Source organism: Manacus vitellinus, unplaced genomic scaffold (assembly GCF_001715985.3).
Source record: "Manacus vitellinus isolate BGI_N305 unplaced genomic scaffold, ASM171598v3 scaffold_4_pilon, whole genome shotgun sequence".
NCBI lineage: Eukaryota > Metazoa > Chordata > Aves > Passeriformes > Pipridae > Manacus > Manacus vitellinus.
The window spans coordinates 44,377,500-44,405,120 of record NW_021940604.1 but is presented as its reverse complement, the minus strand read 5'-3'; the positions used below and the strand labels follow the sequence as shown (position 1 = coordinate 44,405,120).

Here is a 27,621-nt window from a genome sequence, read left to right as displayed (position 1 = left end):
ATGTCCCAAAACAAAGCTACTTAGAAGCATAAGTTACATTTTTGTGTCCCTTTAAAAGAAATCTTACTCCTGTGTAAATGAGCTCATGAAATTTCCAAATTCATTGCCTCTGGTTTATCATCAGCAAATCTTCAAAGTTGAAAACACAGATATGCCTGTTCACTTATTCTGACTGGTGGACAACTTTAACCACATGTTAGCTTTTTTTCTTTCTTATGCTTCCAAAGCAATGAGATAACTCTTTAAAAACATTTCTGAAGATTTGTAATACAAAGGAGATTTGCCTTTTGCTAATGTTGGTGCAAATCAGAAGTCATTCTCTTGGAGCTGATGGAGCTGCATAGACATAAGGAAAAGAACTGAATTATAATTTCCAGTGAGCATTTCACTGTTTCCATGAATGTGTTCTTTCTCATTTTGCTCACATTATATTTGTTAAATTATAGTAGTCAGTGACAGAATTAATATTGTCCAGATTTTTCTGTCATAAATAAAACTTAATAAAAAAAATGCAGAGCAAATTTGAAGGCTAAGACTTAGGTCCTATTAATGTGATGTAGGGTGATTGCTTTCTCCTGACCTTGGCCTTTCTATTAACTTTCACAGTAAAGGTTGCTTGCAACAGAGCGAAATAAAAAATTATGTGATTGGATGTAATTTTCCCTCATCTGCAGTTCCTTAGTTGTGATGGGGACAGTGTGGGAGGCAGGTCCAATAAAAGCACTGCTGACAAGAAATTGTATCAAAGTCTTGAACATTTGAATTACAAGTCCATATATATAAACACACACACACACACACACATACACACACACACACACACACACACTTCCTCTTAATGTCTCTGCCATTCATGGCAAGGCATCCACACCAGCTGTGCTTTCGAAAGGAGGGGCCCTTTGATGTCTTCCTGAGCAGTCCAGCTGAAGTCATAAAGGGAAAAATCCCCTTTGTTCCCTAGAAAAGAGCCTGCCATCAACATCTCTGGGTTCCTCTCACTTACTAAAAAATGGAGACAGAAGGATGACTAGTTTTTACCTCTGCTTGTTCAGCTTTGGAGACTTAAATTGTCTTGTAAGAGTTCAGATTTGAAACTATGTTGGTTTTTCTTGGTTGGTTGGTTGGTCGGTTTTGGTGGTTTTTTTTTTTTTGGTTGGTTGTTTTGTTGTTGTTGTTGTTGTTTTTTCAATTTAGCCTTATGTGATACCTTTACTTGGAACTTCAAAGTTCTTTGCTACTTTTTTCTGACTCTTTTAAGTTTTGGCAACAGTACCATGTATATTTCTTTAGGCCACTGTTCAAAAACCTGGAGATCACAGATCAAATAGTCAAGGCTATTAGACTTATCCTTGATATCTGCTCTGTTTTTCTTTGCAGTTTTATTAATACAAACATTTCCTTTTTAAATAAGAATGAGCACTCCTTGGTGGGTATTTATTACATTATTTATAATGATTGCCATTTTGACTAAAGAAATGCAAACCTTAAAAGAATACATTTAGGTAATAGTTTATACTGAATATCACCTGATTTTTTCTTAATTTGCCCACAGTAAAACAATGCAAAGTGAAGCATATAAGGCTAAGCTAGATCACTGGAAATAAGACTAAGATGGGGGATGCAGGATAAGTTTACTGCAGTGATGTAAACCTGCTTATCAGAAAGGAAAAGATAGATAAAATGCAATCAAAGTATTAAAGAGTTTTTAGTCATATGGAGAATATGTTGGTTATAGGTATATGAAAAGAAAGAGAGCTTCCTTTGACACCATATACTCATTCCTCACACTGTTTTGATTTTAGGAGTTTAAAGTATAGAACCAAAATATTGGACCATGTATATTTTGCATATTCTGAAACTTTACTATAAACTTACTCACTTGCAAGAGAATGCACCCAACATTTCATAATGACATATACATAATTATGGCTCTGTTTCCAGTATCTCTGTATCTTGGCCAAATAAATCAGTTTACAACATATCTGACTAATAATTAACACGTGGAATCTTCCTAGAAAACCATAGTCTGCAGCTTTCTGTTCAGATTTTTTTCTGATTGGTAACTGAAGGTACTACACTACAGTGAATGAACATTTGATTATAAAGTGAAGGACAACAAGCCTCAAAAAAGACTGCTAGAAGCACAAGAATGTGGCTCAAAATTCAGATATTGCTCTTATATTGCATTGCAAGTGAAGTTTGTATGGCAAAGCAGCTTGATTCTAGAAGAAATTTTCCCGGAGGACTTTACTCTGTAGAAGACGGCGGTTTTGCAAAGCGGAACAGGACTAAGAGGAATCTGTACCAGGGAAGGTCCTGCATGGTACGAGGCTGTTGCACAGGAAGAGATGATGACTGCAGCTTTAATATCGTCTCTAAAGCAGCTATATGTTACTGTGACCAGTACTGTACCTCAGGTTCACCTGGCCCTGTAGACTGTTGTGCTGACTATTGGGATGTTTGTGACCACCCTGTTGAGCCCACCAGGTCAGATGAGCCTTGGCCACCTCCAGCATCAGGTAGGTAGAAAGAAAATACTCAGTTGTCTTTAGTGCATCACAATGAAAATATACATGAAAGAATTACTGATAAATCTTTAGATTGTATATATCCTGAAATTGTGACTAAAGACATAGTGGACAAAGACGCTGAAGTATGAAACTGGACTAAGAATTGAGCTTGCTGTTACTTCTTTGGCTCTAGGGACATATTTTTAGCATTGGTTTCATAGTATTTCTCTTGGACAGAACCTCTGCTTTACTTGAAACTTCTCAGAGAATAACCTCATGGGGTCAAAATTAGTGTAATCTCAACAACTTCAATAGAGCTTCACAGATTAAAATGAGATTAACAGCAAGCTCTAAATATTTGTATCCATCAGTACAAATAAATTGTCAAGAAAACTGAAGGTTATCCTGTATGATAGTGCTCTGAGGTATTCTGCAATGGTTTTGATCCAGCGTAGCTTTCCTGTAGGACACTATTTTTTCTGCAACAGCTCAGGTGAAGGAACAGTTGAAGGGATGTGGTTAGAACAAGAATTTCTGACATATTTTAGTTCCTTACTAGTTAGTTTGCATTGTGAGTTCCTCCAGCACTACTCTGAATCTAATTTTTTTTAGAACTAGAGATTGCAAAAAAATTATCTGCAAACAACTGGTCCTTCCTTGGCTCCTGAATAGGCCAAATCTCTGCTGGTGAGCAAAATCTGGTATTGTGGATTTTAAGACTATGTAGCTTCTTACTGTCAGTAGACCAAATCTGGCTGAAAACATACCAAAGCTGCAGAAGTCTAAAATCAACAAAAATACTACCATGACATTTTAAAATTAACTGTTTCTTTGCAATAATTTTGCTGCTTGCATTCCAGCATTCTTCAAGAGGCTGTGCTCTTAGCCAGGCATAAATCTGCAGCCAAAATGTGATAAGTGGGAGCGACAAAAATGCTGTAAACCAAATTTGATTTTCCAAAGTGTTTCTAACCATCTAAAAGAATGTTCGGTGATTCTATGTAAATTAAGACATTTGTTTCATATTTATTTGATGCAGTTGTGTGTATTATTTCCAACAGATCATGGGGTTGTTGTTGTAAGCTCTACATAAATATGTAGCTGCATTTCTGCTCCAGAGTTGACAGCCTGCCAGTCTCCTTTGGCAAACTGTCTCATGGAATTGAATCACTATACAACCTGCAGCAGTTTGCCATTTGGGCACTGCCTTAAGTCTACCTCTCAAAGGTAGAAGTGTAACAGAAGGTTTAGATAAGGCAGTAGGTAAGGGGTAATATTTTTACTGCTTTCTTAATCCAATTTTTTGCATTTGCGTTCATTGTTTTTTAACTCCTGGGCTGTACATACATACCAGAGGTAACAATTATGTTTACTCTATTCAATCACCTTTATTTGTCCTATAGATGATGTTATATCATTATTTTATATGTCATCTCAAAAAAATCCTATTTTTCTGATGTGTAAAACGATAGAAAGTCTGTGTTTTTTAAAATCTGTTTATTGGATATTTATTACATACATAATTTAGAGGGTAAAAGGAGAATAATAAATCCAAAATACAGCAAGAAAAAAAGCAACAGACAAAACCAAGTCTAAAGGAATTTTCTTGAACAGGAATGTCTGAGAAACTGGAAAAAAAAAAGGAGAAACAAAAAGGACTGAATGCCTGAAGACTAAGCAAATTAGGAAACTTATTTAGAAATGACATAAGTATATTAGCTGACTTTTAGCAACTGACACTACACATCTGCCTTAGGCTAAGAATTATTTAAGTGCCTGAAGACCATACATGCCAAAGTACTTTTTATCTGGAAGATTCTGATCTTTTGGTTGCCTGTGGTTTTGCTTTCAGAGCTTCCTGAGTAATATTTCTTAAAATAAAACAATAAACTAAAGTGTTTTACATGGGCTGGAATGTACAGCAATAAAATTGCTCAATGCTTTATTTCTGGATCCCCACATATTCACTAACTTGGTGTACAGTAGAAACAAGCTATGCTGTGACTTCTTCCATGCACCATGCTGAGGTCATGCACCACGCTGAGGGCCAGTCTTGATTTAATTATGTAGAACTGCTCTGACTTTGCCTTTATGAGTCCAGTGTTCAGAATATTTCAATGGGTTTTGTGTGTAGTTTCAGAAGAAAGTGCACATTCCTGCGTTAGGTACCAAATAGAAGTTTGGGATTTTTTTATTAGTAGTATTTTATTGTTTGCTGTTAGAACAACTGTTTGAGTTTTATCTCTGGACTGTATTTATTAGTTATTTTGTCTTTTTGTTTCAATTATTCTGATGGTACGAAAAGCCCTATCAGAATCCACACACTGGGACTCACCCTGTCAGTGATGTAAAAGTGACATCCAGAGAGTTTGCTAATGACTTTAATGTGAAAGTCAGGATCTGGCCTATGAGGGAGTAAACCTGAAGACATTTCCCTGACAGAAATGCTCACATCAATATCAGAGGCAACTGTAGTAAGAGCCGTAATGCTATCAGAATGCTGGACTGGGAAGGAAGTCACCATTAATCAAATGCTCTTCTTTTCAATCATGATTTTCACATCATAAAATCCTATTTACAAAGTCATTAAGCTATATTCAAATTAATTAATCTCCCACTTAATATATTAATGTTCGAAAATAAAATATTCAGGACCAGACAATCTCGTGTTCTCATGTGTCTTTTAGCTTAGATATCTCTGCTCTCTGCCACTGCTGCTGCAGGCAGCACTCCTGGCCTTCTAAATATTAATTTGACTAGGCTAAAGAAACTTCATGGTGTTAATCTTTAATTCCCTAAGCATACATCATTAGAAAGCTGCTTCTGTACTAGTCTAGGTTTGCATCTTAGGCATGGGTGGTGAGCACTGCCAGCAGAGCTCTAGTGAGGCTCTGTCTTGTCACTCAGATGTTGCATCAATATTTCTTTCTCTCTGTATTTTGGAAATATCTTGCTTGAGGCCTCCTTCCAACTACTGTCTGATGCTGACTTTGTGGCGGACTGTGACAAACTGAAACTTTGGTAACTTGCTTTGAGTATTCTCTGAAAAATACCTCAGATCTTAGCTGAAGTTGAATTAGAGCAGACACTTTGGGCCTCAGACTGCTTAGGTGGGATTTATTTCACCTATATCTGTGCTAGCTACCAGCCTGCCGAATGACCAACAGGGAAGGAAAGACACTTAGAGTTAATTCATCAACTCTAGTCTACTTCTGCACATTGTTATAAAATTTAATGGGGCTTAGAGTGCTTATTTGCCTCCTGCCAGTGAAGCTAACATATGTGTATGTCTGGGCAGACAAATTCCAGCCCTTACCATGAGAAGGGGATGGCCTTCCTTACATTTGCGGTGGGAAAAAATGCGTGATATCATATAAATTTGCAAGTCAACAGTATGTTACAGTTTAAACTTCTTAAAAATGGAGAAGAAAGGAGTACTTGGGGATTCTGATTCCAATCCCTCCCAGTGGGGGAGGGAACATGATCTCTGTAGGCTCGCGTCAGAATGGGCTGGAAAACAAAGACCCATGAGATAAATGTATAATATTTGTTGTTGACTCAATCTAAAGCTCTCTGCAGGCATTCTGAATCTTTCTTTTACTGGAACTTGACAATCAAATGCACTGATGAAACAGTTTATATGGAAGACCTTAAAACACACACAAAAACTTTTCTCAGTGAAGTGTTATCAAAGAAAAGAAATAGAAGGGACATATTTGTTTGGAAAAAAAATTAGTTTAGGTTTTATACTGGGTTTTGGAGAGTGTGTGAAACATACATTTGCCTTGAAATAGAATTGATCTCTCTGTTTTTCAAAGAGGAGTTATTCTGGCAAGGAAAAAAATATAATAGGTTTGGAATATTCACTAGGTTTTTAAATTCTATACTGGAAAAACTTATTTCTACTTCAGTTGCCAAATAAGAAATAATTTTTATTAGAAATATTTTCTTTTTGTTACTGGAAAATAACTTTATGTGAAGAATTATTTTTTTAATTTAAATGTAAGATAGTATATTTTTCAGTGAGTGTTTTGAATCTGATGCTGATTTTATTTATTATGAGTGATAATGTATTTGGTAAAAAATTCAAATACATTAAACGGTCTTCATTACTTGGAAGAAGCTGGAAATAGATATTGCCAACTTTCAACTAAATAACTCAAGCATATTTCATATAACAAATTAATTCAATAGTAGCAAGATTTTTGAGTAAGTCACTTCAAATATTATTTTTATGTCATTTTTACTCATCTATATGTTATTTTGGCAGGTTGTTATAAAGACGGCCGATATTACAGAGAAGGAACATTAATTAAAGACAACTGCAATTCCTGGTAATGTTTCAGAGAACAGCAAATTGAATTTTATCTAGCATATGTCATGAAACAGGAATTAAGGTAGAGAGCATCCTTAAATTCACAATAAAGATGTAATCAAATCAAAATGGCTGGAAGAGCAGTGCTAAATATTAAGGTTTTGTGAAAGTAAATTACAGCCAACTTAGAAGAATGGCAAGAGGGAAACCAGGCTTTCTAATCAAGATATGAATATTAGACTATTGAAATCTCCTCCTCACTAGCCTAATTCTGTTCCTGCTCAGTCAAACCTGAGTCAAAATGGTTTCAGGCTAACTGGTTTCTGGCACTAACCCAAATGCACACAAGACAAGAATCATTAAAGTTTGTGGGATTATTCCTCCGGTGCTTTGCTTTTTTTTTCATGAATAATGAGACCTTACATTATTTCATAAGGGAAGGATATATATATGTATATTTATGTAGGAAAGGGTTGAACTTTCCTACGTCCCTTTCTTTGCCTTGGGACAGGAGCAGACAGTGCAGACAGGGGAGCTCAGCTGCCAGCTGTGGCAGTCAGTTGCCTGAGCTGCCTCCCTGCTTTGCCTCTTCAAAAACCAGCCCTGCACCTCTAGTGCCAGGGCATCCCAAGGTGCTCCAGCAGCACCCAAACAGAGCTGGGGTTCCCACTGTCCTCACTTTAGCCCAGAGTCGTAGGAGCACGGTGTCTATGGCCACATGGCTCCTTTCTGGGTTTCCAGAGTGAAACTTCCTCATAATATCTCAATTTTGAGGAATTCAACATCAACAATACAGGATGTTGCCTTTTTCCCCTGGTTTTGTCTCACAAAGGAGGAAACAATATTTTTCAAATATGACCTTTCCACAAGCTGTAAACTTTCCCACCTTGTTCCAATTAGGATTCATTAAGTAATGAAACAGGAAGAAGTGGCATTATGTTTTCATAAATACTATGTGACAATTATATTGCTTGCAATTTTTTTAATCTATCTCCCTTCTGCTGCTAAAGTGCACATTTCTCTTTTGACAATTCATTTTTTGCTCAATGATATTCTTGTCCTTTCAGCAAATGTTTCAACAGTCTCTGGAAATGTTCAGCAGATGTATGCCTTGTTCGCCAAGACTTAATTCAGGGCATCAATTCTGGAGATTATGGGTGAGAACCCTTTTATTTTAAGGTTTTGTTATAAATCACTGTATTACTTGCTGTATGTATGTGCAAATTACAAGTTATGCAATCCTCCCTACCCCTTCCTTCTCCAGTAACATTACAGCAATTTGACAGTAAGTGCACATTTCTGAAACTTTCCTAAATAGCTGGCAGATTATAGAGTTTTAAATGGAAAGATACTGAAAGTCTCGTGCTGGTAAGAATTATTGTAAACATCTATCTAAATATTCTCCAGACTTAGAACATTTTTTTTCTCTCAAAACGCAATTTACATCATCTTCTCTTCTTCTTCGCTTTATTTATTACTTGGGATAGATATATAAAGTCGTTTTTTCTCCTCCCTTAAGAGCATTATTCTACATAACAGGACTCTAGGTAGTGTTGGAAGAGGAGAAAATGGGCCCAAAGAGGTCTAAGAAATCAGAACTTTGTGGGGCTTGTTTTTCTTGCTAAAATTCTCATTTCCCCTAGCTAGTGCACAGGGATTAGGGACACTCCAGTATTGGATCTGTGCCTTGGGAGTCTGCTGACTGTTTACAGACAGAGATACAGGGATTGCCTCCCTATGATCTGAGGTGCTAAATTCAACAATGAAGCCTGCCCAGATTTCAGGCTGTGATGAGTGCTGAAACAGTTTGTACTTCATGGGAGACATTCAAACCAACTGGATTAGGATAAATACCTAAATAAGACACCTGGTCCCCTTAATCTCTTTCTTGTTAGTGGTGAGCAGTGAAGTTTGCCATAGGGTGGTTAAGCCTACCTGAGATATGACTCAACTTCTCCAGGTGCTTGCATTTTCAGTGACTACAGGGAGACCAAGAACAATGAGACTTCTCCTTTGGTCAAGATGAATCCCATCTCCTTGTTCTTCATACACAAGCATGATAGAAGAGAATGCTCTCCCCTGTAACTCAGCTCTTATCCAATAAAAATTTTCATAGTGTTCCAAATGGATGTTTTTGCTAGTTGTACTATTATAAAGGAGTAATGTATTAATTTGAATGATATCTCTAATGTGGGATTTATTTGTTTGTTTTTTGTCTATGAGGAAGATGGAAAGCTGAGAACTACAGTCAGTTCTGGGGAATGACAGTGGAAGAAGGTTTCAGAAAGCGCCTGGGTACCTTTCCTCCATCTCATTCTTTGCTGAATATGAGAGAAGCTCCAGTAAGTGTCATGTATACTTTTTTAATAACTTTATCACAAGGGGAAATAAATGTGGACGATTATAAGAGTATGATTAAGGGGTTTGATATGAAATGCTCCCATGTTGTAGTTCCCAGAATAGTTCTACAAGTCATAGAGTGTCTGGCCCTATTGATGAAAACTGAAAAAGGAGGAGCAAAAGCAAATATTAACCACTATGAAGCTCTGCACCAATATTAGTTTATCATTATAGTTTACTTAAAGATGGCTCCATACTATCCTCTCCATTTGCTAATAATTGAACACTTAGCTGTAACCATAAAAAAGTTCATTAAGGCTAACAGCTAAGACTAAACAGCAATATTTGACAGAAGCTGTGAAGAGTTTTTTTGGGTTTTGAACAAATGTAAAGAAAAATTATGGGAATCGTGACAAAATGATTTTCTGCTACCAGCTTTTTAAACCTTTTCGCCATGGGCATTTTCATGACACCTAAATTAAATTTCCTATCATTTATTTATGCTCAAATTAGTTCTGAAGCAAAGCAAATACGCTTTAAGTTATGTAGGTAGGTTAAGCATTTTAAGATGCTTTGGACCAGTTAGTTTCTTTTTTGAAAGACACAATTTATGGAAATTACAGACCATAAAAAGAAAAACTAACTAGCTCACCATAGTGAAATTAGAAAAATTGCTAGTATAAACAGGTTTTTATCTTTGGCTTCTATATACTTCAGACAAGTGATGCCATTTAATTATCTATTAAAAGTCAATTGTTGATCCTTGTATATATGTTGTGGCAGAAGGGTTTCACATCATGGAAGGCCATGTGAGGACAGCAGTGCAGAGCTACTAATTGGCAGGAAAGCTGGGAAAGAAGGGTATGGCCTCTGCAATAGTTTTAGCAATTTTAACCCTTTTTCTTGATGTAGACTCATTCTTTGTCACACACAATGTCAGCTCCCTGCACCAGCATGGCGAGGCAGTGAGCTGGGACCCAGATTGGCCAGCTTGATCAAAATTACACTGTGAAGTTCCAAATTTCCCTGATTTTGTCCCCTTCTAGGAGACGGTTTTCTAGAAGAACATAATATTTTTAGTGTCCTTGTGCTGCCTCAGGAAATTTCCTATAATTTGCCATATTTTAATATTGCACAACAAAATATAAAAATTACAATTTTCTTCACTTATAGGCAGCTCCATATCTACTGTCATTGCACAATCCAACAGTTTCATAGCATGGATTGGGCTTACCAGGTGTACATCAATAGATTCTTCCAACTGGCAAAACAGCAGCAACCATAGAGTTCATTTCCAGGCATTTTTAAGACAGGTATTTTAACAGATTTTCAAAGACTCTTGACCCTTCTTCTCCTTCCATGAATAATTTTTTGTCACTGATATTTTGTGAAGCATACTATCACATTTACAAAGTCCTAAGCGATAAAAAACTAGTGAATTTGGGTGAAAATGTTTCTATTAAGCTTTGCCTGTCACCAGGTGACAACGCAGAATGGAGTAAAAGAGATATGAATAATGAAATTCAGAAATAATGACTTTTTAATATTTTTCAGGGACACTTTCCAAGCCTTAATGGCTTGACCTTTAAGTGACTTTGTTGAGTACTGATTCATCTGCAGGCCAAAGTACTAGTTACTTACTGTGGATAAACTGGTACTAATTAAATATTTGTGCATTCTCTGGGATTATTACTACCTTTCCTATTTTGCAAGTGAGAAAACTGGAAGTCATTTGCCCAAAATCACATATTTAGTTGATAAAAATGTTACAATTAGTGTTCAGGAGTCTGGGGCTTGTAGCTCTGCTAATGTAAAAAGAAAACCATAGTTATCATTCATTAAATACAACTTTTTTTCCCCTTTAAATAAAATCCATTTCTTCAACATGCTGCTGATCTACTATTTAAGGAAAAAAAGATGGCTTCTGGTATGTAGAGGCCTGTTGTTCTGATTATTTCCTACTGTCTTTTGGGGTAGCACTGAAAAAAGCATTTTTGTGTAGTAGGGGTTCCTTACTCAATTGCATGAAAAAAAAATATTCAAGAATGTTCAGCCTTTCTGTGTTAACAACTTCACATCTACAGCCCAATCTTAATTCTCAGCAGTGTTGAAAAGTTTGGATGTGGAATAGAGACTTTTTAGTTGTTTCTTTGACTGTCATATCAAACTGCAAATACAACTTCATAACATTAATTCAAATTAAAGTGTGACAGAGCTACATTTCATCTTAGAGAAAACACAAGCTTCTTGAAGTTGCTCATAGAGCTTTTAAAAACTCTGCTATCAACAAAAGACTATACCTGCTCAATAAGGTGATGCTTATGGCAGGGAGGGAAGTTTAATATGGTGGCACTTTAGAATATCTAAAAAACAACGATATAGAGCAAGAACTTAATCTGAACTGAGGACTCTCTGTTGCAGGGTACGGTTAGACCTGAACATAGATCAACAGCTAAATGCACCACTAAAACTCTGATTCCTGACAAAGCTGAAGCTCCTCAATCTGAGAAGGCATTTTCACTGCAAAAGACAGTGTTATCATTCTTGAAGTTCTATGTAGCACAAGAATAACCACCACACCTTTAAAACACACTGTGACACGTGTTTCATGGTATTCTGTCAGTACATGTCCTGGCAAGAATTGCAATGGTGGGGTCTGCACCCCCCAGCAACACCTAAGTGCCATCTTAGAAGAAAATGAAATACATAATTCAACAATAAGGTTGAATTTTTCATTAAGTATCAAAGAACTCGTAAAGGCAATGTGAAAGTAGAAAAATATACTAGCTGTTCCACTGATATATGTCTTTTCTCAGTAAAAGACCTCAGCAGTGGTATTTCTCTTGCAAACTGAAGGTCATGTATTCCCATTTTGTCTTCACAAAGCAAGTGATATCTGGAATCTTTTTCCTACCTTAAGAAAAAAAATAAAATTCTTTCCCTCAGAAAAACTATTTCCACATTTGCAAATTCAGTTATCTTTGGCCTTTTTTTCTCTGATAGGTCACCTAACCTTTCTGAAGAAGTCATAGTTGAAGTTCGAGTGCTCTTTTATGTCCACTTACCTTCCTGCTTTGGCCAGGCTGCTAGGCTTCACTGCAGAGAGTACATATGAATGTTTAAAAATAGTTCACCAGTCATTTTGCTGATTGCCTTGTGCTGGCTGATGCTGGTCCATGGAGCATACCCTGAGAAACAGTGATCTAGACTTAATATTTGTCACAGAGCAGCAGCGCTTCTCAATATTAGGGTAACAATTTTTCAGACAAAAAGGCAATGTTTCTGGCTACAGGTCAGTCCTGGATTTATAAATGACAAGGCTGAGGGTTAATGAGGGATTTGTTCAGGGATTTACAACACGAGGCTAATAAATACATTGGCAGTAGTTCAGGAATATATAAAGTAGCACATTATCACACACTGAAGATCTGTTTAGAATTTTGCTTTTCTCAACTGCCTCATTTGTAGCATTTTAAGCAGCCATTGCCCACATAAGTGTACTAAACAACATTTACCAAATTTTGCTTGTTTACTGGTTGGTAGTGAATAGTCTTATCATGTAAATGAAATTCTGTTTGTCTGGGATTTCTCCTACATGTTTAATCTTCAAAGTAAATCTTGAGCTTGCGTCTGCTCACTAAAAATGAACATAATGATAATTTACCAAGTTATTCTTTAAGATAGACTAGACAACTTGCAGTATACTTTAGTGGATTCAGCACTCACAGCCTGCATCTAACCTAGTGAACCTGGAAGCGCTGGGTCTGGGCATACACACAGGCTTATCAATCTGCCTGTTGGGGCTGTATCCCAATCTAATGTCAGATGGATTGTACCTGAGGTACAAGCTTCTTTTTCCTTACCCACTTCTCAGCTCTGGGTTTTCTATGGCAAATCCAGGTGTACAAGCTGTATGGAGGCACTGCCGTTACACAGTGTGTGCAACAAAGTGATCTTGGTACAGGCAAAGTGATAACATTTGGTTCCCCAAAGAGTTCTGAAATAATTTGAAAGAGCTGGCCTCAAATGTTTCAATCATCTTAGTAAAAGGTATGTAGTTTTATAAATCACATAAGCAATTTAGAAAAATGGTGCAGCAAGGACACCCAGAATTAGAAGATAAGTAAATTGAAGTAAAATAATAAAGGAATTTGAACAGGATAGAAGTTATTGTGCTTCAGGGTTTCAGCCTGCTTATGAGAAAGAATCATCAGTGAGCGTTTTGCTTAGGAACAGATTATCATGTTTTGTGCATTTTATTTCCCTCTGGAGTTGATGCTATCAACAATTTTTTGAGAAAAACTGTTTGAATGGACTAATAATGCGATTCTCTTTGGCCATTCCTATTTCCCTTTGCAGCAAAATCAATCATTCCATAAATCTCATCAGGTGAAAAAATGGGTCAATGGCTCTGATACATTGAACACAGAACAGACTATTAGCGGTTGTACCAGATGGTTCTTGCATATGCAAATATTTATTCAAAGCTTGGAGGACTTTGGAGGTAGACATAAATTAAGACTGAGAGATGAAGGTGCCAGAAATGGCTGGCCAAATGGCTTTAGTCAGCAGACTATGAATTCTCATCAGTTTAGAAATCTTTACGAAGTTTTAATCTCCATCAGATTGCAAAGCAGAAGGAAAATCACTGATTTTTGTTCTGTAGCGAGAATAAGTGCTGAAGATTGAAAAACCTCTGTGTAAAAGACAATCCAATGATACACTGTACCAATGCCTCCCCCACAGTGATTAAAATTCTCTACCTATAGCCACATGTCAAGGAGAAGAGGGTAATTGAACTTCACAGCTATTTGTAGCAGAAGGTTTTTCTTTCCAAAAATTCCAGCTGGCTCATACTTTGCATATTTCATAGAGAATTGTTGTTTGAGGTAAAAATCCGAGAGGAACTGGACAGGTTATTCAGGTTGGCAGTCATGGAGCTCAGCTTTCCAGCTCAGCTAGTGGAGTGCCAGAACTCCACTAGCTCTCATAGGGGTTTAGCATCCAGCCATGGGGTAATCACCTCAGAGTTGCTCTGGAAGCCACAGGTGTCAAGGCTTTAGGGTTCCTCAATTCAAAAATTTAGAATTTTATAAACAAAATTACTGTAAAATTTAATATAAAAATATGAATTGAAGCATATACAGATCTTCTACATTTTGCTTTAGGGAAAGTCACTTCCAGAAGAAAAGTTTCCTGCAATTTTTTCAGCCACTTATGAGTGGCCTGAGTGGATTCATGATCCTTTGGATCAACGAAACTGTGGAGCATCCTGGGCTTTTTCAACCGCAAGTAATATGAATATTTTCTCCCTTTAAAAGTATCACTGATGTTAGATGTGTAAAGTGAATAGTAATTAAACAATTTCAGCTTGCTTTTCACTCTTTATTAGCAAGTAGGAATATTTGAAATTGCTGCAACTTTCCCTGTATGTTGTCCCAAATTCTTAAGAAGTCAATCTAAGCTGCAGCTCTTTGTTTGATTTTCATAAGATTGCGTAACATAGGGAGAATTTTTTTGTGACAGAAAGTAGAAAATGAATTGACTGATGCACTTTATTGTAAGTAGTAGAATAGCTTTTTTAACATAAAAAATCTGCATCCCTTGTCTGTGCAACTACATGCTTTACTTGAAATCTTAAAACAAGTAGGCTTCAATTTCTTTATATGTATTTATATATTTCTGCATTTAACAGTTTCCAACCCTTGCTATTTTCAAATTTTTTGAGAAGAAAGGCCCTGAAACTGCTCAGATATTTGTGGAAAAAACAATCTTTCAAATTCTGTGAGCAATGTCAGTAATGCAATTCAACCTCATGTGCTACAACCTCTGGTTTTATGAAAAGTGGACACAATTGTCACTTTCACCAAAATAGTTAAAAAATCAGCTAGGTACATTTTTCTTGCAATAAATCTCAGTGTGTATTGGGATATATAAAGCTAGAGAAAAAAAATTATGCAATCAATCTTTATGACTTAATTTGACCGGTGGGTCCTCATTGGTGCAGGTTGCTGCAACTGCTTCTTTAAATCACAACAGTAAGAGAAGGAAAGGAGCATTTAGGCCAGCTAACCCCAGCTCTCTATAAAAGTCAGACCAAAACCACTTTTTTCCCTGTCCTGTCCACTGCAGACCAAGAGAGCTTTTAACAGCTCTACTGACAGATTACTGTGGAGATGTACAGAGATCACTGAGGGAAAGACTTCCCAGATATTATGTCTAAATTTTCCCTTTCATAAGTAAATCTTTTAATTTTAATTCATTATTATTTTCAAAGCTAAATATTACAAGATGCCTTCCCATGTTGTTTAGCTGCATCTAACAATTTTTAATTTTTCTTGGCAAGATTAATTGTTGTTCAATGAATAGAAAACCACTACTGTATAATTTTTTCTTATCACGAGTAATTTCTGTAACTATTCCAAAACTATTTACTAAAAGACTCTTATACCTATGAAAATAAATTCATCATCATGTGACAGCTCACAAAAGCACAAAACACAATTGTCACCTGCCATGAGCAGATTCACTTTTCTGAAGTTTTGCCCAAAATTCAATCAGTGTTGATTTTGATGGAGCCTTAGATTTCAAGATATTTTTTAAAAATTTATTTTCAGGTTCAAAATGAGGGGCTAAAAGTAACAAAATTATAATTTAATCACAGGTAATGACTGGGATTGGGGCTTAATAGTTGTTTCATCATCATTCGATAAAGAAAGTAGAAGTAGGTTAGTTTCAACCACAACTTAGTTAACCTAGGCTGCCTTTAAATCAGTGCATAAATATATAAGTACTAAGAATTATGACTATTTGATTGAATTCAGACATCTAAGATGTCTATCTCAGAAGAAGAATTTTGTGTGATAAGGGAAGAAAGTACAAAGAATACTACATTTACACTTTAGTATGAACATGTCCAAATATTCTTTCTAATGAAACCAATAGATGTCTCCAGTCTTGAATTTTCTTCTCCAAAGGACTGTTCATTTTTGCTTCCCCCCCCCCCTCAAATAAAGAAAAGAAAGGTGGAAAAGAAAGTGAAGAGTTTTGGAGACTCAGCTGCAGAGAGGTGGGAAGTATTTGCATCTTCTGCTGAAGAAAACTGGATATGACTGTGCATTTACAAACATCATAGAGACTATCAGACTAAATTATGTAAATATCTCATCTGATTTTAGATATGTGGGACTTTACAATAACCAGTAAATCTAGAGATTTGTAATATTACAGCAAAGTTGCTCATGATGCTTTGCAGTTTCACGATCTTCTCTCTTGAAAGTCTCTATGGATTATATTGGTATTGTTTAGTGAAGATATCTACACAGGCAGAAAATATTGGGATTGTATTTCAGTCCTTTTCCACAATGACAAATGTGAAGTTGTGAGTAATTATTTGTTTTTTATAAAAGAATATTTATTTCAAAACAGGTGTTGCAGCAGATAGAATAACAATTCATTCCAAGGGGCAGATCACAGACAACCTTTCTGTTCAGAATTTGATCTCTTGTGATACCAATCAACATGGATGTAATGGTGGAAGTATTGATGGTGCTTGGAGATATCTGAAAACACATGGGTAAATATTTTATCTAGCTGTTTGGATTATTTTAACTTGAAACAGTTCTTAAGTTACAATAAGACAATACTGTAAGTGGACTCAAAACGTCTGTGGTTCTTGGGATACAGGATCTTCATGTTAAACAACCTTGAGTAAGCAGCCACCTGCATGAGACCACATTGTGAGTATTCAAAAGAATCAAACATTTTTTCTCTATGAAGCAAATTGTAATAATCTCATCCCAAGGTTTATTCCGGATGCAACACTCTATCAAGGACTATACCTAGATCCTTCTTCCTTCCGGTCAGACTAAGCAAAGTTAACAGCTGTCAAAGGCCACACGGAGAACTAGAGACTTTTTAAAAATGGCATAAAATCATTTATAGACTCACAGAATGATTTAGGTTGGAACTTTTGAAGGTCGCCTGGTCCAATGTTCTGCTCAAAGCATGACTATGAAATTTAAACAGACTGTTCAGGTCATGTCCCTGAACACATTTGGAGTATCTTCAGCCTTTTCTGCAGCAGGTCACTTTGTTTAACCACTTACGGTCAAATACTTTTTTCTTACATCAGCATTTTCTTTGGTACAACTTGTGACTGGTACCTTTCTGCTTTTCACTGTGCATCTCCAAGAGTTTTGCTCTGTCTCATCAATAGCTCTCTTTATGTAGTTGATGACAGGAATTAGATCCTCTTTTAGCTTTCTCTTCTCTGGGCTGAACAAGTCCAGCTGTCTCAGCTGTTTTAGTTCCAGTCCCCTAAGTGCCTTCCACTGGACTTACTCCGTTTATCAGTGTCTTTCCTGGGGATTACATAAGTGAACATATTACTTTATCTGTGGAGTAGTAATTTGAGGGGAATAATAATTTTTCACAATGTCTTGGCTATGTTCTTGATAATACAACCTAGTACTGGTTGTCCACATTTGTGAGAGGGCTCACTGCTGACCTACATTCAACTTTCTGTTTCTCAGGACCTCATGTCCTTCTCTGTAAAACAGCTTTCTACACAGGCAGTGCCCTGCCAGTACCTGGGCAGTTCTGGCTCAGAGGTGGGATTTGCCATCTGTTTTTGTTGAACTTTTCGATATTTCCATCAGCTCATTTCTCCAGCCTATTTAAACAGCTATGAATGGCAGTTGTGCATACTAATCACTCACCACCAGTTTTGCATTCTCCACAAACTGGCTAAGGGTGCCTTACATCCCACTATCAAGATTGTTAATAGAGATGCAAAACTGTTGCTTTTGTGTTAACTCCTGAGGAATGCCACTAGGAAACAGACACCAGTCATTTTGATCTGTTGACCTTTCAGCATACCAATTCACAACTGTACTTGTAAGCAACTTATCTAAGCCAATAAACTAGAGGAACACCACGGGAAACTATGCTGAAAATGTTGCTAAAGGCAAGGTAAATGATATCTACTGCTTTTCTTATTCTCCACGGAACCAGTCATTTCATCATGGTCAGATCATCTCATCATCTCATCACTACCTGTCATGGTAAATCTGCATTGCCTTTTCTTATTCAACTCCTTAAAATTTGTGTGCCTGGAAATGGCATCTAGGAGAATTTCAATAACCACATTTTATATACCATATAATTAAATTCTGCTGGTTTTCACATTACCAGAATATTTTTGTCCTTTCTGTTCTATACCAAAATCAATTTCCTCTCTCGTTTTCATGCAATCTTATCCCTTACTCTATCTTTAATATATCTGAAACTGGCAGACAGAGAGATCTCAGGTGTGCTCTCTGTCACCTTTTAATTTAAGTAAAAAACAAACAAACAAACAAACCATGGCAAGAGCAAAAGAATGTCAGATGTGATGCATCTTACTTGACAAGGCAGCCTAGGGATCCAGATGAAGACCTGTCATTCACGTAGACACAGTATACAAGCGATCATTCTGCTTTCTGCAGGTGTAGCAAACTATTTGTGATCTGACAAAGATTTCATATTGTTATGGGGAGAGTTTATATCAAGCACTGCTTGATCTTTCTCTCTCAGGGTTTAAACCCTAAACTAGTTTTGACCTAGGTTTTGAGCGGGAGACCCTTTAGGTGAGTGATTCTATCCAGCAAAGGCCACTCAGCACCTCATAGGGGTAAAGGCAAAGGCTTTATTTACAAGAAATGAAAGTTCTAACTTGACATTTTAACTGTAAACACTTTTTAACTGCAATAATTTTCTGTAACTAGAACAGTCTCCTTTTAATCAGTAGCTCATGCTCTTAGGAGAGTAATTACAACTCTCTCTCACTGGACTGTTTGCTTGCCTGTTAAGGACAGGAGCTCAAGAATTGACAGTGTAGATAAAAGAAGAGGTGAAGTTAGAGCAAGTTATTTTTAGAGGAAAAGCTGTAAAAAATGCAGCAATAGGACAATCTCCTAGTCTTCTATTCTCTCTGACTGTTATCACTCTATGGGCATAACCACCGTGAGGCCATAATAATAAGATTCTTTCTATACCAGCAAATAGTAGTATTTTTACCTTAAGCACTGTAGTTAATGACACAGCCTGTTCTGCAGAGGCAGTTTAAGTATAAAAGACTTAGCTTATTTTTATAAGGAAAGCAAGGCAGGCTGCAGCTATATGAGCCACTTCATTATCCACCTAGCTGTACCCATGTAGGAGCTTGTCCTGGTGTAAATGCAGTAGCAAGAAGATTGACCTGACTGAGCAGCAGCGTAACATTACTGGGCAGAGCAGGCTTTGTGACTGATATAAGCCTGGAGTCACACAGCCACAGCACCTCAGCTCTCCATAGTACACCTGTGAACTGCCTTTTCACCTCCACCGTCCCAAGTACTTGCTTGTGGCTCAGCCTCATGGTATTCACCAGCCTCTTTCCAGGTGACTGTCTGAGTAAAGAATCTGAAGGGGAGTTTTGAGATTCGTTATGAATTTTTTTGGAAACTATCTAGATCTCCAATAAATCTCAACAATCCAAGATTGTTTTCTTAGTAATTTGTTAAGCTTTTTTTTCCCATGGAGCTAGCTCTAACATGTACAACATCACTGTGCTATGACAGACCTTTACCTGCTACCCATTCTTATCCCCGATCATTGATTTGCTATCAAAGTGCCACATGAGAAAGTATTTCTACTTGTGTATTTTTATAAACATTTCTATATCCTGATTTTCTTTCCTCAAGTTCAAATGATATTTCAGATTCTGTTCTAATAGTTCCAGACACAAATTAACATCTCAAGTGAAACGTCCAAATATCTTTGAGAACAGATACTGGAAGAACACAAGAACAGCTATGCTGAGTCTGAGCAAGGGTCCATCTAGCCCGATATTTTGTCTCTGACAATGGAGAAGAGCAAGTAATATCAACAACAACAACAACAAAACTTTTTGATTCACTGGACTGATAATTGAACAATTTTTGTAGCTAAACTCCCCAATGCATAAGTCTTTACCTCTGACAATTAAAAAAATGGAAATTTATGGCATGAAGTGTCTTTTGAATGAGCCCGGTTAAATAGTGCTTGCTTCCTCACACTTTCAGGTAACTTTTATTTTTATGGACCATTATATTGCAATCATTTTTTGTTATCTCCATACCCTGCAATAGGGAGAAAACCCATTGATTTTCTGTGGGGGCTTGTAAATTTCCACAGCAGGCTTTCGATGCTGTTTTAAAGTTTCTAGTGTTCTGATTTCTGAAGTGTGCTTGTCTCAGGTTTTTGACAGATGTTCAGAAAAATTGAGTGCTGGCCTAAACTATCCCCAGTGAAATCAGCAGAAGACTTCCATAAAGCTCAATGTGCTTAAGCTAGTGCTGAGACCTGACTTTTCAGAATCACTGAGTACTCAATCCAAGTACCAGCTCCACTTATAGCAAAATCTGCTATAAGTGGAGCTGAAACAATGTTTAACTCTCACTCTTTCTATCCTCCTTCATTAAAGAATAAATATGTATTCTATTTCTAATTATTATTAATTTTATGTATTTTAGTTACAAGCCATAATTTTTGAGAAATCAATGTTCTTTGAAAGCATCTATTTTAACCATTAAGGGAAATTAAAAGGTTATATTTTTCAAGAATGAGAAAGAAATGTTTCATTTTCAGGTAGTATAGAGGTTATACACTTGGATGCAAACACTGCTTCTAGTCAGACTTTAACCTGATTTATACCTTGTACTCTTAGCAGTTGCAGGGTATGAGAAAGATATTATTTTTTTGGCCAACTTGCTAATAACACAGTCTCATGTTTTGGATTTCTTTTTTATCCCACAATTCAAACATAAAAATGCAATAAAACCACAAAACCTTTCATGAGATTGAACACATAAACATGATTTCAGATGAATTCTGCTAAGAATGTATGAATGTAACACAGAATTTTCCTGCTTTTCCTGCTTCTCCTTGGATCCTGGTTGTTTCTAATATTATTTTCGTATATGTGCATCTATATTTGTGCACATAAACGTATCTACATCTATTTCTGTTTTGATTCTATGAGTCTTCCAGCAAGGTCTTCTCTTTAAAGTATTTTTAATGTTTACTGCTGTGCTGGTGCTTCAGCACATACAAACTCGTGTTTCATCAAAAAGCTGTTAAATTATGTTACTCACAACTGCAGAATTTATGGTTGGTGCAAAGGTGACTATTAGTTCAGAATGAGTAATCATGTCTGGATTTCCACACAGCTCCAGTGTGCTACTGTATTTTTTGGTGCTTCACTTCTGTTAACATAGAAATAAGACTCATCCATGCAGAACCTGTGAAAAGTCCATCAGGACAATCCAACTGAAAGAAGAGGGTGAAAAATCCCTACTCCAGGAATTAATTTCTCCTCTGTTGTCTCCCTTTGAGGTGTCTCTAAGTACACTTGAGTAATAGGTGTCATACCTTTCTTTTTACTGGACTACCATCACCTACTCCTGCCCTACCTATGCTAGACTGTGCTCTGAGGACTGTATTTGCTCATCTTCCCTGCCTTACAGGCCTGATTGCACTCAGTAGTAATCCTGTATTTCTTTTGGAAATCTATCATCAGTGCTGAATAGAATAATTACATATAGAGATAAATAGATTTTATAAATATTTATAGATGTGTACATATATAAACCAAAGATTTACTTCTACCCGGCAGTAGAAACACAGCATAATAAAAGTTAAAACTGAGTGATAAAAACCTCTGTGTGTTTGGCCTAAATACTTTCCATTCTTTGTTGAAAATCTGTGAATCCAGAACACTTTCAGATATTCAGAAGGGATTAAAAGGGTTTGTCAGTGAGCAGATTGAAGACCTAAGCAATAATAGCCTAGCAACCTTACCACCTTAGGTGGATAATCCCTTTTCATCTAAGCTGAATTATTTTTGAAGCTTGTGGATATATGTGATCTAGTTTGGGCAGAAAGAATTTGGTAAGAAAAAGACATTTTCCTCAGGATCAGTTTTTCTACCACCAAATGCTAATGGGAAAATGCTATGCCTTATTCAAAATAGCTGAAACATATATGGGCTTGTCTTGTAAAACTACTGACAACTAAGTATATGTAGGCAAACATAATTATACTCCATATTGTGTAGAAATATTTTTCTTTTGATCAGATTCAGAAAGTTTATTATAATTGATGAGATACTTAAATACATACGCGTCTTATAGGACTGCCTATTTTAAAATATTCTGCTTCATTGAACTATTTAATTATACTCTTTAAAAAACGCTACTTATAAGCTTCCATGGCATTAACGCAGAAATGTGTACATTGTTTTGGAAATACCTAGCAGTATTCCATGCCCATTTCACAAGCCATTTTTGCCAAATGAATCCCATTGACAACATTGGTAATTTCTTGATCTTATTCCATGTGAACTTTCATGCATCACTAATGAGATGAATGTACCAGGTGACAAGTGCTAAGCCACTTTTTCTGCCCTATCTCTCTTCAAAGAAGGGTTGGGAGAGGACTTCTCTAATTGAAACTTAATCATAAATATCATGTATGTGAACTTAAGGAAATGCCAGCCAGTTGAAGATATGAGTCATTCACACTTTTGAAGAATGTTATTTGAATATGACAGTTGCAAAATAGTTAAAAGCTTGACATAAAATGGCAAAAATGTTTAAGCAAGCTTCTTATCAACCTTTTTTTTTTTTTTTTACTATCTGGACAGGGTTGTATCCTATGCTTGTTATCCATCATTTTGGAACAGTCACCTGGGGCCATCAGCTGAAAATCAATGTTATGTGTCAAGTGAATATGGAAAAAACTATACAGATGGGCCATGTCCCAATGCTTTAGAAGAATCCAATCGGTTATACCGGTGTGCCTCTCACTACAGGGTCTCCTCAAAAGTAAGTTCATGGTGTGGTGTTCACCTACTGTCTCACTTCTTTTACTCCTTTGGGGGTTCAATATTATCTAGCATATTAAAATATGTCCACTTTACTTCAAGACTAGAGCTGCGAATTTTCCTTTATGTTGTCTTTGTATTTTCATAAGAGTTTAAATTCTTTACAGTTTCTCATTTGTACATCATCTCTTTAAAACTGATGCTTTGTGGTCCTATAGAAATTAGAGATAGAAAAGAAAGTTTGCAGTCATCATGGTGCATTAGTGCTTCTTAAACATGTTTCTGAAGCTTTTGTTCATTTGGTAAACCAAATATTTTCTAGCAGAAATACAAGTAAAATGGTATATTTATACTATGTATAAGTACACTTTGATCAACATAACTGGTCTACTCTGGCCTCCAATCGGGAGGCCTGGAGACACATCATCTATAACACTGCTGATGCCTTTGAGAAAGCACACAGGATCACTCTCAAGGAGAAAAGACAACGCAGAAAGAATCGTGCCTTGCAGAATATACCACCTAAGGAGTCTTTCTGCTGTGCCCTTTGCAGCCGGATGTGCCTATCTCGTATTGGCCTTTTTAGCCACCAGTGCACTTGTAACAAACGTGGGTAGAGCCCTTCCCAAGTCTTCATTCGTGAAGCCTAGCCATGATAAGTACACTATTTAATAAATGTATTATCTTCCCTTGCCCTTTCTTCTGCTGCTCTCACCTCCTCTCAGGAAACTGATATAATGAAAGAAATCATGGACAAAGGACCAGTGCAAGGTATGGTAAGTTTGGAAGATGATAATGTTATTGAAATAATTAGACCATGGAATGACCTTTTATCAAAATATTAGAAAACACAAATTACATGCCACAGTGAAGAAACCAGTCATATGCACTGTAGTTCACCCAGGGACATTCGGTGTGCAAGTAGTAGCCCTAAAGGCAGTACTACTGCATCAGAGTCTGTAAAGAGTGAAATGACCTTAAGCTGGATTTGTTGAAACTTTGTGCAAAATCTATGTGCAGGAAATGTGTTTTTTTTTCAATGACAGTTCTTCAGTCACCAATGAAATAGCAATTTGTGGCTGTGCAGAAGGAATTAAATGTTAGTCAAGCTCTGCTGTCTAGGTCTGAGGTTGATTTCCCCACAAGCTAAGGCCAACCCACGAGGCCTGCTCTCCTCTGATAGTAATGTTGCAGGATATGGGCCCTCTAGCAAGTCATTCAGTACTGAAATAGCCCCATGATTTCCTATTTCAGAGCCCGAATGCTCTTGTTGACTGTAGAGGCTTATGAGTTTTGATTTTTTTTCTGCTGAACTCTGCAATGAAGATCCCTGATCTCTTAGAGGTCAGAAATAAAGAGACATCAGCAGTGAGTGAGGAACTGCAAAAAAACTGTTTACCCTGGATACTGTCCATTTGTGGCAGTGGATGGTGTGCTGGCAGCAGGTGAAAATGCAGGTTCCTGCTCACACCTCAGGCCCGTGTAACTAGAGAGGTTGAGGGATGTGGGGCTCGGGGTGATGGAGAAAGGTCATAGTGCAGGATGTCTGCCTACACTGGATGGACCAAAGCATTTTATTCAGGGGACTTCTGCATATCTACTGCCTTTAATTATAAAAGGTTTTATCATAATCTCCAATTTATAATTCAAATGGTTTTGATTATTAGATAGAATTCATTTTCGTGCATGGAGTGGAAATGGCTTCTTTAAGTTCTTTATGTGTGCAGCTGCAATTAATCTGAAGCTCAGACTTACCAAGAACAACATCATCAGTCATTTTTTTGTTCTGTCCAAGTTTGTTTGCCCAAGGAATATATTCTTTCCCACACTGCATTTGATCTAGATGCAAGGACAGTAATTTCTGCTATTTTTAAGAAAATGAAAAAATTAGGATCCTCGAGATAGAATTTCAGACATCTCTTGAATATCGCATTCATAATCTGTGTATACACAGTTTGCTGGATTAATCTCTTAGTGCTAAGTCTTCTACATAAAATAATCAATATTCAGCCTTCTGTTAGGATTTAACCACTCAACACTTCATATAATTTTTGAACTGTCAATGCTTTTCATTCATTGGGTTAAGGTAATGCTGTATGTCGAAAAATCAAGATCTAAATAAGAGCATATAACTCAGAGTATCAGAGTATGCATCACTGAGTCAAATTACTTTCCTTTTTTTTTTTTTGGCTATAATGTGATTTTTAAATGAGTCACAGTTGCTACCCAGTAGTTTGTCACTAAATTCTCTCTTCTATCATCCCATATTACAAACGCAACCAGGGTATAAATCTAATTGTAAAACCATATCATACTTTTTTTTCCAAAACATCCTGCAAATGATCTTTAAATACTGAAGGAGATTTTCCATTATTCATTCACTTGTCATTCTTCAAGAACATACAAATTGCTTAGGGCCAATCTTATCTAATGTGCTAGGTAATGTTTAATAGCTGGAAAGATCCAGCTAAATCCTTTAAAGATCATGATGTCAGTCATACTGTTTAATGATTAGTGGACTTTGATTTTTGGCGATATTCGAAGTTAAAAAAATATTTTTTTAATAATTTTGAAGCAGGAGGTGTAGAAATGTAATTGAAGATTTTATATTATACAGCTTTCAAGTTAGAATGACAATTTCTCTCTAACATATGTTATTGTCTTATATGGCACAGGAACTATGCAATTAGCATTTTCAGATGCAAATGATGAAATGCTAGTTATTTTAAGAAATCCATTTTCCAATAAACAAAGTGAAATTTTATCAATACTTTGAAAACATTCAAATCTAATATTGTCCATTCATCTTTTTTTTTTTTTTAATGAACTTTAGGAAATATTTTAATAGTTATAGTGCTGATGTAGGAAAAGTATCTTCTCTGACACGGTAGTCAGTCTCAATCAAAAGAAAAGCTTATTGCTTGCATGTTGTTGCAACACATCAGCGTTTTGACCCCACAAAACTTTTTATTTCAGCTATCATGATCTTGGGAAAAAAAGAGGAGTGTTTAATTTGCTGACATAGAAAACGATCTGCAGAAGCACTCAGCTACATTAATGTATAATGCTAAACTTTGTTTCCTTTTGTAGCGACTAGTTTTAGTATCTTGTATCTTTGCATTTCTAAGAGATAAATCCTTATTGAAGAATTTTATGCTGTATCTATATGCATAGATCTGACAAGCTCAGATCTATATGCATAGATCTGACAACCTTCATACAAGGTCATGTATGAACTACAGTCAACCTTATAAAAATCGCTACCTTTTCTGATTCATTAATAACCAATCCATTCATTTTGGAAAATGCAAAATCTCTTCTTTATGAGAGGAAAAAAGTTAGCTGGTGGACTGTGATCATCTCATCCTGTCCAAGTCACAGTCTGTATCAGGACAAATCCACTGAATAAATAAAAAATATCTCAGTGCTAGATCTAGACTTGTCACCTCTCTGTCCCCCCTACGCTTCATACACTCAGACCACTCTAACTCCAGAAACTGTACCATTATTTAGCTCCTTATTGCAAGGTATATAGATATACATATACATGAGTATATACATTCACACATAAACAAGTGGCTGTATAGATACACATGCAATGTATATATAAAAATGGATGAAATTCTCTCACATAGACTACTTACTGTGGAAACAGGCTTCAAAATTTTCTACTTCACTTCAATGGAAATAATTTATGCATGATATTTCTCCACAGACAAGAACATGTCTTTTGATTTGGGGCACAGGTAACATTCTCCCCTATGCTTCCAGTTGAAGGCAGCAACATAGGAAGAATCAGATGGGCTGAGTCTATTAATACAGGGCTACATGGCTGGTGTCACTGCCAATTTTTTTGATGATGGAATGGGCCTCAGCACTAGGCATGCTGGTATCGGACAGGACTCATCTTTCCCAGAAAGGGAGGAGAGTTTTTGCTTGGGAACTAGCAGGGCTCATTGGCAAAACCTTAAGCTAGATGTGACTGAGGAGGAGAGACAATATCAGGCTTGTCTCTGGCAAGGTGTGGGGTGAGGTACAAACCTGAGGGACAGGATACTAGTGAGGGTCCTCTGATGGTGACTCTGAAATGTGCTGGCCACACTGGAGCACACTTGCAGTCATATAGAGATGAGCCAGTGACTCCTGAGGGAACAGAAGCCAACAGGGAAACACCATCCCATTCCTGGAAGTGTTCAAAGCCAGACTGGATGGGACTCTAAGCAACCAGGTCTAATGGGAGCAGATGTCCCTGCTCATGGCAGGAGTTTGGAACTAGGTGATCTTTAAGGTCCCTTTCAATCCAAGCCATTCTATGATTATACGATTTAGAGTTGCTAATAAAGAATAGATTGTTTTCTGAAACTGAACATATGGACGCTGATTTCAAGAACAATGTGATTTAGAAATGAAACATCTTCTCCTGTCTCATCCTGATGGAAGATGAGATCTTCGAACCTCAGTCCTCCCATGGGAGAAGTGAATTCCGTAGTATTTGCTGATTTCAAGAACAATGTGATTTAGAAATGAAACATCTTCTCCTGTCTCATCCTGATGGAAGATGAGATCTTCGA

The 27,621-nt window shown here is 36.7% G+C and overlaps 1 protein-coding gene across 1 annotated transcript in view; it reads left to right on the top strand.

Moving 5' to 3' along the window:
- Window positions 1-2,027: 2,027 nt before the first annotated feature.
- TINAG (tubulointerstitial nephritis antigen) overlaps window positions 2,028-27,621 on the top strand; it is a 46,244-nt gene continuing 20,650 nt past the window's right edge. The window contains exons 1-8 of the mRNA XM_008921278.3: window positions 2,028-2,519; window positions 6,781-6,844; window positions 7,893-7,982; window positions 9,053-9,167; window positions 14,334-14,457; window positions 16,594-16,741; window positions 22,871-23,051; window positions 23,776-23,821. Coding sequence (XP_008919526.1) covers window positions 2,150-2,519; window positions 6,781-6,844; window positions 7,893-7,982; window positions 9,053-9,167; window positions 14,334-14,457; window positions 16,594-16,741; window positions 22,871-23,051; window positions 23,776-23,821 — 1,138 coding nt within the window. The 5' untranslated portion in view covers window positions 2,028-2,149. The remainder of the gene's footprint in view (window positions 2,520-6,780; window positions 6,845-7,892; window positions 7,983-9,052; window positions 9,168-14,333; window positions 14,458-16,593; window positions 16,742-22,870; window positions 23,052-23,775; window positions 23,822-27,621) is intronic.